At 45.0% G+C, this 16105-nt stretch overlaps 1 protein-coding gene across 1 annotated transcript; it reads right to left on the reverse strand.

The window, feature by feature from the left end:
* Window positions 1-636: 636 nt before the first annotated feature.
* TCL1B (TCL1 family AKT coactivator B) lies at window positions 637-3277 on the reverse strand. The gene is made up of 3 exons (XM_067720930.1): window positions 3116-3277; window positions 880-1050; window positions 637-690 (listed from the first exon to the last, which is right to left on the reverse strand). The coding sequence occupies exons 1-3, from the start codon at window positions 3275-3277 to the stop codon at window positions 637-639; spliced, it is 387 nt and encodes a 128-aa protein (XP_067577031.1).
* Window positions 3278-16105: the final 12828 nt, after the last annotated feature.

The following is a 16105-nucleotide window of genomic DNA, read 5'->3' on the forward strand; positions in this document are numbered from 1 at the left end:
AGCAAGTGCATAAATATCACAGGGCCAGCAGGGCTTGGGAGGAGACAAAAGGTGACAGTCAGGGAACCTCAGAAGAGCCGGGCGGTGGCCCGTCAGAGCAGGACCAGGGGTAGGAGGGCAAAAGCCCCACTCCGGGCCCTCAGTGCAGTTCGAGCTGCTGCCAGTCTCAGGAAGAAGGTTCTGTGGGTCGACGCAGGGTCCCTGAAGGCCACTGCCATCGACTGGACTTGTGGCGCCCCAGTGCCACGGCCGGACCTAGAGATCCACGTTCATTGGATCCAAGCTTGATCACGGCTATTTCCAGGCTCTGTGGTTTCAGGGAAATCATTCCAGCCCTCAGAGCCTGTTTTCTCATCTGTAACACGGGATGTTAATATGTACACCTCAGAGAATTCTTTTCAGAGTTAAATGATGACCATTATTCAGTGTTTTGTGAACATACTAGGGGTCTGTCCACAGTGGAAATCACATCCACTGGGGTTGGGAGCGGGTGTAAACGGGTGGCTATGTAAGAAAAACTCAGGGAGCAGCCTGAGGGCAAGGTGACCAGCATTGCCTTCCTGTAAAGAGGGGCGTCCTCCTTGCTAGTGTCCGCTGTCCGCATTGCGAGCCTCCAGGCCTGACACAGCAGCCCCGTCAGCGGCTCCCACTTGGCAGACGTTTTAGGATCAGCTGCTCCATGGAGTTGATCTGCAGAACGGGGGAGCAGTGATCAGAGCCCCTGGGACACGCTCTTCTATCCAAATGAAGCAGATGGGAACCCGGGTTTGTGGATTTAGGGGCCCAGGGAAGGGATCCCTCCCATCCTTTGCCCCACTTTGCACACCTACGGTCACTACTTAATGCCCATCCCCCTCACCTGGGCCACCATGCACTTGCCTGGCCATGGTCCACTATTTCCCAGAGTCTCAAATCCGTTGCTTGGTACCTTCGCCCGGGGTAGAGCTCCCACTTGGGGGGCAGCCCGAACACGAGCAGATGGCTGGGGGACCTGGGCGTCTGGGGGTGCACTGGCATCTGCCACATGTGGACTGTGACGCTGATTTCATGCTGAAGGGAGGGACCAGAGAGGAGGGGGCACATCAGGGATGGTTGAGCTGCACACACACAACCAGGGTCCTGGATCCCCTGGCCCGGCTGGTGGGCTGCCCAGACCAGAGGTCGATGGGCATACTTTTAGAATCCCACACCCAGAGCCTTGGCACCATCACTTGGGGGTTTTCCTTGGACTAGTTCTCTCCAGGCCTCCTCTGTACCATCCTCCCACTGACCTGCATCCCACTTACCCCACCACACCCTGAAAAGTTAGCCTCTGTTTCCAGCCTGTCCGTAACATTGGGCCTACACTGATTACTCTTTTGGCCCTCTGTCTTGGCCACTTCCATAGTTTTAAAAATTCTCTTTCTAAAAATAAGAGATCTAAAATAATAAATAAATAAAAATAAGATATCCATAGACCTCAGGATCTGGGAGTGATGGGTTTTCCCTTAAAAATATTTTGTAGTTTTGATCATGGCCATCACTACTTGTTGTGAACATTAAAAGAAAAAAAAAAAATCAGCCAATCCAGAAAGGTATAAAAATGAGGGAAAGTCACCAGACGACTATAATCAAAGCTCCATGTGTTTTGCAACTAAATGGGAAGATCTTTACAGAGTTTTCTATTAGAGTATTTGTCTTTGTGCTGAACGTTTTTCCGAGCTAAGGATCTAGCCCTTTATCAGTCATACATGTTGCAAGTTATTTTTCTCAGTTTGTTGTCCTAACTTTATGAGCTGGTTTTGCAAGAGGGATATTTTTAATTATGTGGCAAAATCTCTTTCCCTTTGGATTCTGTCTTTAGATCAGGCGTCAGCACAGTATGGACCCAACCTGGCCCACCACCTGCTTTTGTAAATAAAGCTTTATTGCAAATGAACAAACACTTCTTCCTGTGTGTGCTGTCTTGGGCTGCATTTGCACTAGAGGGCAGAGTTGAGTAGTTGCTATGGAGTCTTTACCATCTGCAAAGCTGAAAAGTTTTACTATCAGACTCTTTACAGAAAGTTTGCTGACCCTTGCATTCGATCATGCTCAGAAAGCCATCTCCTATCCTAAGACTGCATGTGAAAACCCAGATCTACTATTCAGAAATAATCATTTCAAATTGTGAAAGCAATGCTCAGCCTCCAGGTTCCCCTCCCCCACTCATGGCTAAGTTATTTGAAGAATCCATTCTTTCCCCATTGAACACTGTTGTATGCTTTTTGAAAACTTACTATTTTGTCCAGAATTTTCTGCATGCTTTATTGGGTGGAAAAGACTCAGTGTTCTCAACAAAAAATTTTCTGGATTACCTATTTGAAGATAGCTAGGAAATGTGTTACATTGTTTAAAATGACCGTGAATTGTTTATTTAATACCTGGATAAGTATTTACCATATTACCCTGAAGTATTTATATTTTGTCCCTCAAAGATGGGCTGTGATCCAAACCCCCAGTTTAGGGCAGCTGTTTCCAATCTGAGTGATCATCCTTATCACCCGGGGAGCTTTTAAAACATAAAGGGTCTTAGACTCCACCCAAGGCTCCTGAATCAGTTTCCAAGGTGGAATTCTAGAATGTGTTACCTCTCAAATGCTCACCCAGGCCATTCAGATGGTGAGCTGTGTCTGTGACCTCCACAGAGGTAGATTATTCCCATTTTGCAGGTGAGGAGCCTGAAGCCAAGGTAAATTTTATACTGTTGGCCCACCTGCTGCTCTAGGTTGCAATGCTTTTGCTTGTGCTTGTCCTGTCTCCTTTCTGATCCTGGAGAACTCCTACTCATCCCGCAGAGCCCACCTGAATAGCCGCCGGATGTGTGAAGCCTTTTCAGCATGCACTAGGGGCAACACTAGGCCCTGAGCTACCTCTCTCTCAGCCTCCCCACGGAGGACTGCATCATCTCCTGTAGATAAGCTCTGCCTGTGGCCCCTCCAGGCAGGGGCTCCTGGTCAGCACGCTCAAACCCACACAGGCCGAGTTTTCCAGCGCCAGTGAGAACTGCATCCTCATTGCATAATATGCAGGACCCCCACGGGCTAAAGTCCATGTACCACCCTTCCGCTGCCTCCCCTCATGTCCCACGACTCACCGTGCTGCCAGGGGAGCCCCTGCCCCAAGCTCTGTGGGAGGGACTGATCCGCAAGGCCACAGTCACCCAGGTCCTTCCATTCTCATCCTCATAGATGCCCGGCCTCCGGAACCACAGGCAGCATGGGGGCGACCCAAGGGGCGGAGAAGCTTCTGCTTCCATTGCAAGGCTGTGCCCAGCGCAGGCCTCGAGGCACACATGGAACCTCCCAGGTGTTCAGCCTCCTTAACTGGACTGGCTCCCGAGTGGGGTGGGGCCGGGGATCCTGGGGGCGGGGCCCGTGAGCCTTGTCAGGGGCAGCAGGGACCAGCGAGCCCAGGTGTGAGGGTGCGAGGGGATTGAATAAGGGGCAGAGCCAGAGCGGGGAGGAGCCCTCTGCCTCTGGGGGCAGGCAGGGGCGGGGCCGCAGAGCAGGAGTCGGAGGACCTGGGCCCACCTGCCCGGAGGTGCGCGGACCGGAGTCAGGAGCCTCAGGGGCCGGCGGATGAGAAGCTCCCCAGGTACAGAGACACCCCAGGCCGCTGCGCAGAGGCAGTTTGGTTCCTTAAGATCAACGCTCCCCTGCTTCCGCTGATGCCTCCGCAGCCTATCGCTGGCATCCTCTGCTCTTGCCAGTCCTTATGCAAACCTCCGAGCTCCAGATTCTGAGCTGGCAGGGACTGCCCGGACCTTCCTCCAGGGCATCTTCCCGTGGCCATTCCTTCAGCAGGACCCCAATCGCGAACCCTTGGGGTAGTGAGCTCAGTGGATTCTTGCCCCTGGAGAGAGCTGGCCAAGGAACCTCCTGGGCAAATCAGGCTCCCTCTCCACAGAAAATGAGCCAGTGCCCCAGGGGCATCTGCAATCGGGATCGTAGAAAGTGTGAGGGAAACCAGGCCACAGGAGGGAGGGTGTGTGGCCATCTTGCACACCCTATCCTTGACCATGGGGTCCGGAGCACCCGCTTGGCCTGGTCATCTTATTAGCTCTGCTTTGCCAGGAGGCCACAGACACAAGAGGCAGGCCCATGTGGTAAGCACCCTGGGCTTCTGATGAATGCAACGTGAATATGGTCATTTTCTTGTTGAAAACCACAAGTGTGATTCTTATTCATCTGAGAATGAGCAATGAGATGACGCTGTTCCTCTGGGCAGGCTGATGTAAGTGGCACATAGCATGCCTGCCTCTGAGGAACTCACTGTGCAGCTTCTGTAGAGGCAGAGCCTCTTTTCACAGCAATTCCTCCTCCTTCCCTGGTGTTTTTCCTTCTATCGTGGGATTGGAGTGGCCGTAGGAGACGAGGGGCATTATGGTCTTGAATAACACGATCACATACATGGAATCACATACATCTGTTACCATATTCTATTGGTGAGGAGCAGGTCCTGCCCACACTCAGGAGGGTGACGGATTATACAAGGATGTGGATATCAGGAGTCAGGGCTCAAGGGGGTTCCCCAGAGCCTGTCTGCTATAAGCACCAACCCCACTGGGTTACTCTGAGGATGAAATGAGATGGTGTGTAAAGAGCAGTGCCTCTAGCACACAGTGAGTCCTCGCAAAATGCCAGGTACTAGCTATGCTCCCAGACTCGTCCCCTTCCTGAGCAAAATCCATCAGTCCACCCTTTGTAACACGAATGCAACTAGTATTTATCACTCCATATCACAGATATGTACGAGTATTCTCAACCTCACTCCAAGATGAGCAGGTATGTGGCTGTCTGTGGGGTGGGGGCAGAATTGGTCAATACGTGCAGAGCATCTGTGCCACATGAGGCACTGTACATGTGTTCTCTCATCTACGTCTCCCAACAACTCCATGAGCTAGAGACTGTCATCCCCACCTCACGCCACTGAAAATGAACAGAAGTGCTTCACTGATCTCCCTTCTCATGCCATGTGCTCCATCCCGGGCCCCTTGGACCTGCATGGAAGGAAGATCACTGGCGGGCTATGAGAACAGAAATGTGGAACATTGTCCTTCAGCAGGCCCATATCATGTCTGAGATACAGCAATGTTTCCTGGTCAAGTGTCCATCTTTGGTACCTGCAATCTGAAGGATTCACTCTCCGGGGTGGGTATCACCAAAGTCTTTGGGAAGCCCTTTGATCTCTCCAGGATAGCTCCGGGCAGAGCCTTGTGAAGACAGTGTAGTCTCTAGCAGGTCTGTGTCTTTATTCCCGTCTTACCCTTAGGTTCTTCATGACCTTTTTTTTTTTCCCCTTAGATTCCGTTTATATGTGTTAGCATACGGTATTTGTTTTTCTCTTGCTGACTTACTTCACTCTGTATGACACACTCTGGGTCCATCCACCTCACTACAAATAACTCAATTTCGTTTTTTTTATGGCTGAGTGATATTCCATTGCATATATGTACCACATCTTCTTTATCCATTCATCTGTTGATGGACACTTAGGTTGCTTCCATGTCCTGGCTATTGTAAATAGAGCTGCAATGAACATTTTGGTACATGACTCTTTTTGAATTATGGTTTTCTCAGGGTATATGCCCAGTAGTGGGATTGCTGGGTCGTATGGTAGTTCTATCTGTAGTTTTTTAAGGAACCTCCATACTGTTCTCCATAGTGGCTGTATCAATTTACATCCCCACCAACAGTGCAAGAGGGTTCCCTTTTCTCCACACCCTCTTCAGCATTTATTGTTTGTAGATTTTTTGATGATGGCCATTCTGACTGGTGTGAGATGATATCTCATTGTAGTTTTGATTTGCATTTCTCTAATGATTAGTGATGTTGAGCAGGTTTTCATGCGCTTCTTGGCCATCTGTATGTCTTCTTTGGAGAAATGTCTATTTAGGTCTTCTGCCCATTTTTGGATTGGGTTGTTTGTTGTTTTTCTTATTGAGCTGCATGAGCTGCTTGTAAATTTTGGAGATTAATTCTTTGTCAGTTGCTTCATTTGCAAATATTTTCTCCAATTCTGAGGGTTGTCTTTTGGTCTTGTTTATGGTTTCCTTTGCTGTGCTTGAGGATATGGGGAGGGAGAAGGGTAAGCTGTGACAAAGTGAGAGAGTGGCATGGACATATATACACTACCAAACGTAAAATAGATAGCTAGTGCATCGCACGGGGATATCAGCTCCGTGCTTTGTGACCACCTAGAGGGGTGGGATAGGGAGGGTGGGAGGGAGGGAGATGCAAGCGGGAAGAGATATGGGAACATAGGTATATGTATAACTGATTCACTTTGTTATAAAGCAGAAACTAACACACCATTGTAAAGCAATTATACTCCAATAAAGATGTTAAAAAAAAAAAAACAGACAGTGTAGTCATGCCTGGACCCGATGCTATCCTCCTCCAGCAGAGAGCGCCCTTCACAAACCTTAAGTCCAGGTGTCCTGGTGCTGGGGCACTCAGCCAAGGGGAAGATTCTAGACCGCAGATGGGCACTGAGCAGGACTTGGAAGGCTGGGTCTTGGTCAACAAGATCTCTGCATATTCTGCTCATCTCCTCCCATGTACTGAGCCCAAATTGGCCAAGGCAGGCAGGACACTGGAGGCGGATAGCCTGGAAACAGCATGGCACAGATGGGGTTGTTCACCAGCATGAATAAAGACATGGAGAGGGGACATTCAGGATGTATTTGGAGGTCAGAGAATAATGAGGATTAGCCAGTGCTGAGGATGCAGGCTCATCATGAGAGGAAGGATGAGAATATGGTAGTGGTATGTGTGGGGAGGTGGATGCTGATGCTTCATTGCAAGGATGCCAATCCAACTAGTTGATTTTGATCAAGTTGATCAGGAGCAATGACAGTGTTTGGGAAAGGAAATGGCATAAGTACACACTTGATAAACGTTTGAACTAATGATAAAACAAAAAAGTGACTCAGTAATCAGGGATTCCTAGAAATGGACTGGATGGAGATGGTTCAGGCAGTATTACAGGCAAAAACATCCAAGTTCCAGCTCTGCTTGTTTCAAACTATCAACAGTATTAAATTGGCAGGATTATAAAAGAAACTTGACTGAATGGAACTGAATAATGAGCGTTTGGGGAAGTTTTGTCTATTCCAAGGCATTGAAGATATAGTCTGTTTTCTTCTAAAGGTTTTATTGTTTTACTTTTTATATTTAGATGCAATTTATCTTTGTGTGAGAAAATCTAGAGTATCTTTTTCCGTGTTAATATCAAATTAACTTAATCCCATTTATTAAAAAGACTATCCCTTCTCTCCTGTATTGTATTATCACTTCTGTCATAAATCTGGAACATATATGTACGGGTCTGTTTCTGGACTTTCTTTTCTATTCCATTCTTTTTTTTTTATCCTTGTGTCAATAGCACATTGTTAATTACTATAGCCTTAAAATAGGTATGGATATCTTGTAGTATAAATCTCCTAGCTTTATTCTCCGTCTAGATTGCCTGGATATTGTGATGGTTAATTTTATGTGTCACCTTAGACAGTGTTTTGGGATAAGAGTAACATTTAAATCGGTGAACTTTGAGTAAAGCAGATTGCTCTCCACATTGTGGGTGGGCCTCGTCCAATCAGCTGAAGACCTGAATAGACTGAAAAGGCTGGCCTCCCCAGGCAAGGAGGAATTCTCCAGCAGACTGTCTTTGGACTTCATCTGTATCATTGGTTCTCCTGCCTCTCCAGGTTGTGCACCTTTAGCTCTCCTGGGTCTCCAGCCCGACAGCCCACACTGCAGATACTGGACTTGCCAACATCCATATTCATGTAAGCCATTTCCTTATAATAAATCTCTTTCTATATACATATATGTACATATACACACATGCCCTGTTGGTCCTATATCTCTGTAGAACCCTAATTCAGCTATTCTCTAACCTTTGCAATTCCATATGAATTTTAGAATCAGTTTATTACCATCCCTCTCCTCCAGAAAGCCTGCTAGGATTCTGATTGGGACTGTGTTGTATCTATAGGTCTGTTTGAAGAGAATTGACATCCACACCATATTGGACCTTACAATCTCAGGATAGTGTGTGTCCCTCCCCTCCATATCTTAGGTTGTCTTTAATTTTTCTCTATTTTTATTAAACTTGTTCTTAAGTATTTGACTAATGCTATTTTAAGTGGTGTTATTTTAAACTCTGTGTTATATTTGTTTGCTGCCGGTATAGCAAAAAGCAACTGATTTATGTATATTGTCCCTACATCCAAAAATTCACTTAACTCTATTTTTTTAATATTTTGGGAAATTCCCAGTCATTATAGCTTCAGTTATTCCTCTCATTCTCTCTCTCTTCTTCTGTGCTTCCAATTACACTTTGCTACACCTTATAAATTGGGTACCATGCCTCCTATGCCCTGTTCTGCTTTATTTGAGGCTTAAACATTTTTCCTCTCTGAGCTTCAATTTTGATGTCTCCTATCGGCTTATTTTACAGTTCATTATTAATCTTGACATTTGCTGTGTCTAATCAGCTCTTAAACCAATAAGTTGATTTCTTAACTGCAAATATTATATTTATCAGGTCCAAAATGTTCATTTGATGCTTTTTTATATAGATTTGAAACTTCTCTGATAATCTCTATCTTTTGAACCATTTTGTCCATCATTCTTTCTGTATCCTTAAACATACTCCTCAGTGATTTTAAAGTTCTTTTCTGATACTTCTGGGTTACTAGTGGGTCTGCTTCTATAGTCTGCTTTTTCACTTGGTTTTCAATTACATGTTTTTTCTTTGGGAGTCATTTTTAAGTGAATACCAAATAGTGGGAATAAAATCCCGGAAAAGTTCTAGATAGTATTGTCTTCCCCCAGATGGAGTTAACTGTTTCCTCTGCTGGGCAGATAGAGTGAGATACCGAACAGCTTACTTCTGATAAGAACAGAATTGAATCAAGGTCCAGTTCCAGTTCCAGTGAGCATCAGTCTACCTCCCTCAAGTTCACCCTATTTCTATAGTGTGGCTCTCAGTCAAGAGCCTGGTAGGGCTTTGTCTCAGCACAAAGAGACCGCAGGAGATTCTGTTCTGTCTTTCGGGGCTTGGCTTTGCTCTTCAGCCTCCTGCCCTGAGCCGCTTCTATTCTAAAAGCCCTTTGGGGAGAGGGCACTGGTCTAAGTATGAGGTCCCTCAAGTCTCCACTTTGGCCAAATGCATCAGAATCAGCCAGTGTCCTCAGGAAAAATGCAGTCACAGATGCCTGATGGTTGATGTCAGTTCATTGCTCCCTCCCGTACTTTCAGCTCTTACCAGGTTGTCCTCACTCCAACCCCTGGTGAGCCTTTGTCTTTTCAAGAGACTCCAGAGAATTCTAGTCTGTTTTCAGAGGTCTTCAGCTTAGTTTTGCAGCCTCTTACGTCACACAGCTTCATAATTCAACACGTATCTCTGTTACCAAACACAGGTCCAGCTGCTCACTGCTCTGAAGCCAATAAAGAGGCAAGGTTGGTGGAAAGGAAAGTTTGCTTTATTTCAGAGGCTGGCAGCTGGGAGAGGAAGGGCGGACTCGTGTCCAAAGGCTGACTACCCCTCCCCCCAATCAGCGGGCAAGAGCTTTTATAGGCGGAGGGAGGGGGCTACATGCAGAAACAGCACAGTCAGCTCTGACAGTCATCTTGAAATTGGTCATCGGTGGTCTGACCAGCATCATCTTGATTGTTTTAAGTACAGTTAATCTTCAGTTTCAGGGTCGGTTTGTTCCCATTTCCTTGAGGCCAGTTCTCGGAATTGTGGCAGCTTATGTCACGGCTACAGTCTGGTCATCATGTAGTTAACTCCTTCCACCTGGAGGTGGCTTTGGTATCTATAAGACAGCTCAAAGGATATGGCTCAGAATATTATCTGTAGCCCTTGAGGAGGAAATAAAGTCCTTGACTTTGCTTAATGACTAAACTATTATTATTTGGTCTCATTTGACTGTTTTCCTTTGTTTCTGCATTTTCTCACTTCTCTGATTAAACTTATTCTTTGACTAACGTTTCTCTACAGACAAAAGGCAGATGGAGGACATGGGGGGTAAGAACCATAGGGTCCTGCTTTGTTTCGTCTCGAGTGGAATCTGGCTGGACGTTTGTGGCCCCCCAAGCCTCCAGTTTTGTCACTCTACACCAGCCCTGTGACCCAGCCTTATTTCACCCTCTAGCCTGGACCCAGAATCATCAAATGACCAGAAGGGAAAAGCATTTGCAGATGCTCACCTCTGAGAAGTCTCCCCTTCTCCAGAATTTTAGTTCCTCTGGTCCTGGTTGCTCCATAGCTCCCTAATGCTTTGGGAAATACAATTTTTATTTTTATCCAGATTTGCTATGGCTTGGCTGTAGCTCTGTCCTGTTGCAAACTATTTCATCTTACCCCAAAGGATGGAGGTATTTTTTTTTAAGGTGGAAGAAATTAAACCATGTCTTTGTACTGATGGAAGTGATCCAAGAGGGAAGGAAGGGGTGATGATGACAGGTAAGGTACAAACTGAAGGCAGTTCTTGAGAAAGGGAGGCATAGAGGTGAGAACCCAAGTGGATGGCTTGCCCTTGAGGGGAGGAAGGATTCTCTTTCCATTGTAACTGTGGTAAGAAGGAGAAGCAGGGTTAGATGCATTTAAGAGTTTCAGATTAGTGGGGGTGAGAGGAAATTCCCCTCCTCCACTTTTCACAAGAAAATTACAAATGGCTTGGAGAGACCTAACACTAGAAAATAAACACCGTATATGAAATTATTAGCAGGTAATCACAGCGAATATATTTATGATCCTTAGATAGGGACAATCTTCTTAGAGATGGTACACAAAGCAAAAGGCAAATAAAAAGACTGCTTCATCTTGAGATGCCCAAAAGTATATCTTCTAATGGCAATATATTAAGGAAAAAAAGAAGGACCAAAATGAGAAAATACTAAAAATATGCAGCAAACTATTTATTTCCAGAATATAAAGAGAATTCTCACAAACCAATAAGTAAAAGGAGCAACTCACTGGAAAAATAGGGGAAGGCTCAGATAAGTTCACAGAAAGGAAATGCAAATGGCCAATTGAGGAATTGAGAAAATGCAAACTTTTTAAATGAGATACATTTTTAAAACTCTATAATATCGGCAAAAAAAAAAAAAAAAAAAAAGAAAGAAAAAGAAAAACCCGGAAAAGCATTTGCAAAAATGAAACGTGGACAAGAGGCGTGGTTTGCCTTATTGGCCAGGCCCCTTCTGCACTAGGAGAGGGTAGAAGGGAACCAGGTCACCGGCGTCAGTTTCCACAAAACTAGCACCCCCAGCAGGCAGGCGGGCCAATGTAGGTTTCTTTACTGAAGGTCGGGTCCGTTTCAGAAGGGACATTTTGATGCAGAAGAGACAAATGTTAGGGTTTGGGAGAACTTGGACTTCCCCTTGAGTTTTGTAAGACAAAACACCTAGGAACTTTGGCCTTTGCAAGGAGAGGTTCCCCAGTGGACTGTCCCTCCAGCCCGTTATCCTGCCTGCCCACCTGCGGGATAACCCCTCACCCCATAAGCACCCATTTCTTAAGTCTCCACTTGGATAGATTCCACCCCTGCCCGCAGGTGAGCCCTCCCCTCCCGTGGCCCCTCCCTCTTCCTTCAGAGTGTCCTTTTGGTCTGGCCCCTGGGCTACAGCAGGGTGTAGGCTTCAGCCAGGTGGGTGCTGCCGGGTGGGCACTGCCCAGTTTTACAAGCCTGGGGAAGGGGGAAAGTGCAATTGGTCTGATGGACTCCAGTCTGATGGCCAAGGGTGAACCTGGCCTCTCTGATTTGAGTTTCCTCATCGGCAAGAACTATAAGCTGCCAGTTCTTTTATTAACAGATCAATAAAGTTGGCATTTCTCCCAAGGACAGACATTTTCCCCCATAGGACACGACAGTCTAAAGCCCAAATGAGGAAACGTTTTCTCCGTTAACACAGAGCCTGTCCTGCCTTTGCAAACTGGTCTGCACTGTTGTCAGAGGGGCTTTTGAGTTCTTCCCTGCCTCAGGGGATGGAGTATGGGCTGGGGCGCCGTCTTTCACAGCAGAGCTTTGTTGGAAGAGGATCAAGAGTTGAATTCATGTAACCCCGCTATTCTTTCTCCCTCCCGAAAGAAATGGAGAGTGAGGGTGTCTATTCCTCCAGAAACCATAATAATATTTTCCATTTGCAAATGAGTTGGGAAACCAGAAGCACACAGCTTCCAGCCTGTGGCAGGGACTCCAGAACTGCTTCCCGCCTTCCGTTCTGACTTCTGCTACAGCGTCCAATTCCCTTGGCCTTGACTTAGAGCATGTGGGTTTATAGTGACTGGATAGTAGTTAAAGCTTTTTATCTGGGCTTCCCTGGTGGCACAGTGGTTGAGAGTCCACCTGCCGATGCAGGGGACACGGGTTCGTGCCCCGGTCCAGGAAGATCCCACATGCCGCGGAGCCTGTGCGTCCGGAGCCTGTGCTCTGCAACGGGAGAGGCCACAGCAGTGAGAGGCCCGCGTATTGCCAAAAAAAAAAAGCTTTATATCTTTGTCTCCACTCGACCCTGGCTCCCTGACAAAAAATAGGTACCTTAGAGTATTTGAAAGTATGTGGGTTTGGCCATCAAACATCCCTGGATCCAAAGCTTAGTTCCAACCCTTACTAGTTGAGTGACCTTGAGCCTGTAACTTAACGTTTTTAGGCTTCCTACTCGTCACTGGTAACATGAATGGGGTATCAACCTTAATAAGTTGTCATAAGGAACAATAACATTTGTAAAGCCTTTGGCACATGGTAGGGCCTCAGTCAATGGTAATTTGTTAACTAAGGGTAAGATGCCATCTCTTATTCATCTCTGTGTTCCAGCATCAAATGTAGCACTGGAAATGCAGGAGGGACCCAGCAAATATCAATACTTGTTGGACTGAAATATTCTTTAGTCAGATGTTTTCCTGGTTCAAAACAGCTCCAGCCACATCCAACATGAACCCAGAGGTGTGCTGGAATACAACTTATTCAGACACTCTTCCTGCCGACGCCTTATAGAAAATGCACTCAAAACTAAGAGTGTTCACAGCACAGCAGAGGCCCTGGGTATTGAGTTTGCAGTGAAAGGAGAGAGGTTAGGACAGACAAAGCCCCATGCAGAACAGATGGCCCCCGGGGCTCTAATTATCGTACTTTACTTGAAGGTCTTCTTTGTAATTGGCCTAGTGAGGTCAGCATCTATGCCAAGGTGGCTCGTGCGAGCCGACTGCTCGCTGAGGCCGCCCTTGTGTGCCTGGGGCTTTTCCTGATGGTGGTACCGAGCTTCCACGAGCATGCATGGGGCTCCAGCTGCATCATCCCTCCACAGCCTCTCCCTCTGGCTCTTTGGGCCGTGGTTTTAAATGGTCCTTCGTTTAATCCATCAGAATGACCCGGAAGGAAGCAATTGGCTGTAAGTGGGTCATTCCCTGAAGCCCGGTGGCAGCCTTCTTTTTTCTTCTTTTCATTTTTAAAAAAAATTTTTAATTTTATTTATTTTTTTATACAGCAGGTTCTTATTAGTCATCCATTTTATACACATCAGTGTATATATGTCAATCCCAATCGCCCAATTAATCACACCACCACCACCACCACCACCCTGCACTGCTTCCCCCCTTGGTGTCCATACATTTCTCTTCTACATCTGTGTCTCAATTTCTGCCCTGCAAACCGGTTCATCTGTACCATTTTTCTAGGTTCCACATATATGAGTTAATATATGATATTTGTTTTTCTCTTTCTGACTTACTTCACTCTGTATGACAGTCTCTAGATCCATCCACGTCTCCAAAAATGACCCAATTTCTTTCCTTTTTACGGCTGAGTAATAGTCCATTGTATATATGTGCCACATCTTCTTTATCCATTCATCTGTCGATGGACATTTAGGTTGCTTCCATGACCTGGCTATTGTAAATAGTGCTTCAGTGAACATTGGGGTGCAAGTGTCTTTCTGAATTATGGTTTTCTCTGGGTATATGCCCAGTAGTGGGATTACTGGATCATATGGTAATTCTATTTTTAGTTTTTTTAAGGAAACTCCATACTGTTCTCCATAGTGGTTGTATCAATTTACAGTCCCACCAACAGTGCAAGAGGGTTCCCTTTTTTCCACACCCTCTCCAGCATTTATGGTTTGTAAATTTTCTGATGATGCCCATTCTGACTGCTGTGAGCTGATACCTCATTGTAGTTTTGATCTGCATTTCTCTAATAATTAGTGATGTTGAGCAGCTTTTCATGTGCTTCCTGGCCACCTGTATGTCTTGTTTGGTGAAATGTCTATTTAGCTTGTCTGCCCATTTTTGGATTGGGTTCATTGTTTTTCACTATTCAGCTGCATGAGCTGTTTACATACTTTGGAGATTAATCCTTTGTCTGTTGATTCGTTGGCAAATATTTTCTCCCATTCTGAGGGTTGTCTTTTTGTCTTGTTTATGGTTTCCTTTGCTTTGCAAAAGCTTTGAAGTTTCATTAGGTCCCATTTGTTTATTTTTGTTTTTATTTCCATTACTCTAGGATGTGGATCAAAAAATATCTTGCTGTAATTTATGTCATAGAGTGTTCTTCCTAGTTTTCCTCTAAGAGTTTTATAGTGTCTGGTCTTACATTTAGGTCTCTAATACATTTTGAGTTTATTTTTGTGTATGGTGTTACTGAGTGTTCTAATTTCATTCTTTTACATGTAGCTGTCCAGTTTTCCCAGCACCACTTATTGAAGAGACTGTCTTTTCTCCATTGTATATCCTTGTCTCCTTTGTCATAGATTAGTTGACCACAGGTGCGTAGGTTTATCTCTGGGCTTTCTATCTTTTTCCATTGATCTATATTTCTGTTTTTGTGCCAGTACCATATTGTCTTGATTACTGTTGCTTTGTAGTATAGTCTGAAGTCAGGGAGTCTGATGCCTCCAGCTCCATTTTTTCCCCTCAAGACTGCTTTGGCTATTCGGGGTCTTTTGTGTCTCCATATAAATTAAAAATTTTTTTGTTCTAGTTCTGTAAAAATTGCCATTGGTAATTTGATAGGTATTGCACTGAATCTGTATATTGCTTTGGGTAGTATACTCATTTTCACAATATTGATTCTTCCAATCCAAGAACATGGTGTATCTCTCCATCTCTTGGTATCATCTTTAATTTCTTTCATCAGTGTCTTATACTTTTCTGCATACAGGTCTTTTGTCTCCCTAGGTAGGTTTATTCCTAGGTATTTTATTCTTTTTGTTGCAATGGTAAGTGGGAGTGTTTCCTTAATTTCTCTTTCAGATTTTTCATCATTAGTGTATAGGAATGCAAGAGATTTCTGTGCATTAATTTTGTATCCTGCAACTTTACCAAATTCATTGATTAGCTCTAGTAGTTTTCTGGTGGCATCTTTAGGATTCTCTATGTATAGCATCATGTCATCTGCAACACTGACAGTTGTACTTCTTCTTTTCCAATTTGTATTTCTTTTTCTTCTCTGCTTGCCATGGCTAAGACTTCCAAAACTATGTTGAATAATAGTGGTGAGAGTGGACATTGTTGTCTTGTTCCTGATCTTAGAGGAAATGCTTTCAGTTTTTCACCACTGAGAATGATGTTTGCTGTGGGTTTGTCGTATATGGCCTTTATTATGTTGAGGTAAGTTCTCCCTATGCCCACTTTCTGGAGAGTTTTTGTCATAAATGGGTGTTGAATTTTGTCAAAAGCTTTTTCTGCATCTATGGAAATGATCATATAGTTTTTATTCTTCAATTTGTTAATATGGTTTATCACATTGAATGATTTACGTATATTGAAGAATCCTTGCATCCCTGGGATAAATCCCACTTAATCATGGTGTATGATCCTTTTAATGTGTTGTTGGATTCTGTTCGCTAGTATTTTGTTGAGGATTTTTTCATCTATATTCATCAGTGATACTGGTCTGTAATTTTCTTTTTTTGTAGTATCCTTGTCTGGTTTTGGTATCAAGGTGATGGTCGCATCATAGAATGCGTTTGGGAGTGTTCCTTCCTCCACAATTTTTGGAAGAGTTTGAGAAAGGTGAGTGTTAGCTCTTCTCTAAATGTTTCATAGAATTCACCTGTGAAGCCATCTGGTCCTG

The sequence above is a fragment of the Pseudorca crassidens genome, chromosome 1, assembly GCF_039906515.1.
Source record: "Pseudorca crassidens isolate mPseCra1 chromosome 1, mPseCra1.hap1, whole genome shotgun sequence".
Classification (NCBI taxonomy): Eukaryota; Metazoa; Chordata; class Mammalia; order Artiodactyla; family Delphinidae; genus Pseudorca; species Pseudorca crassidens.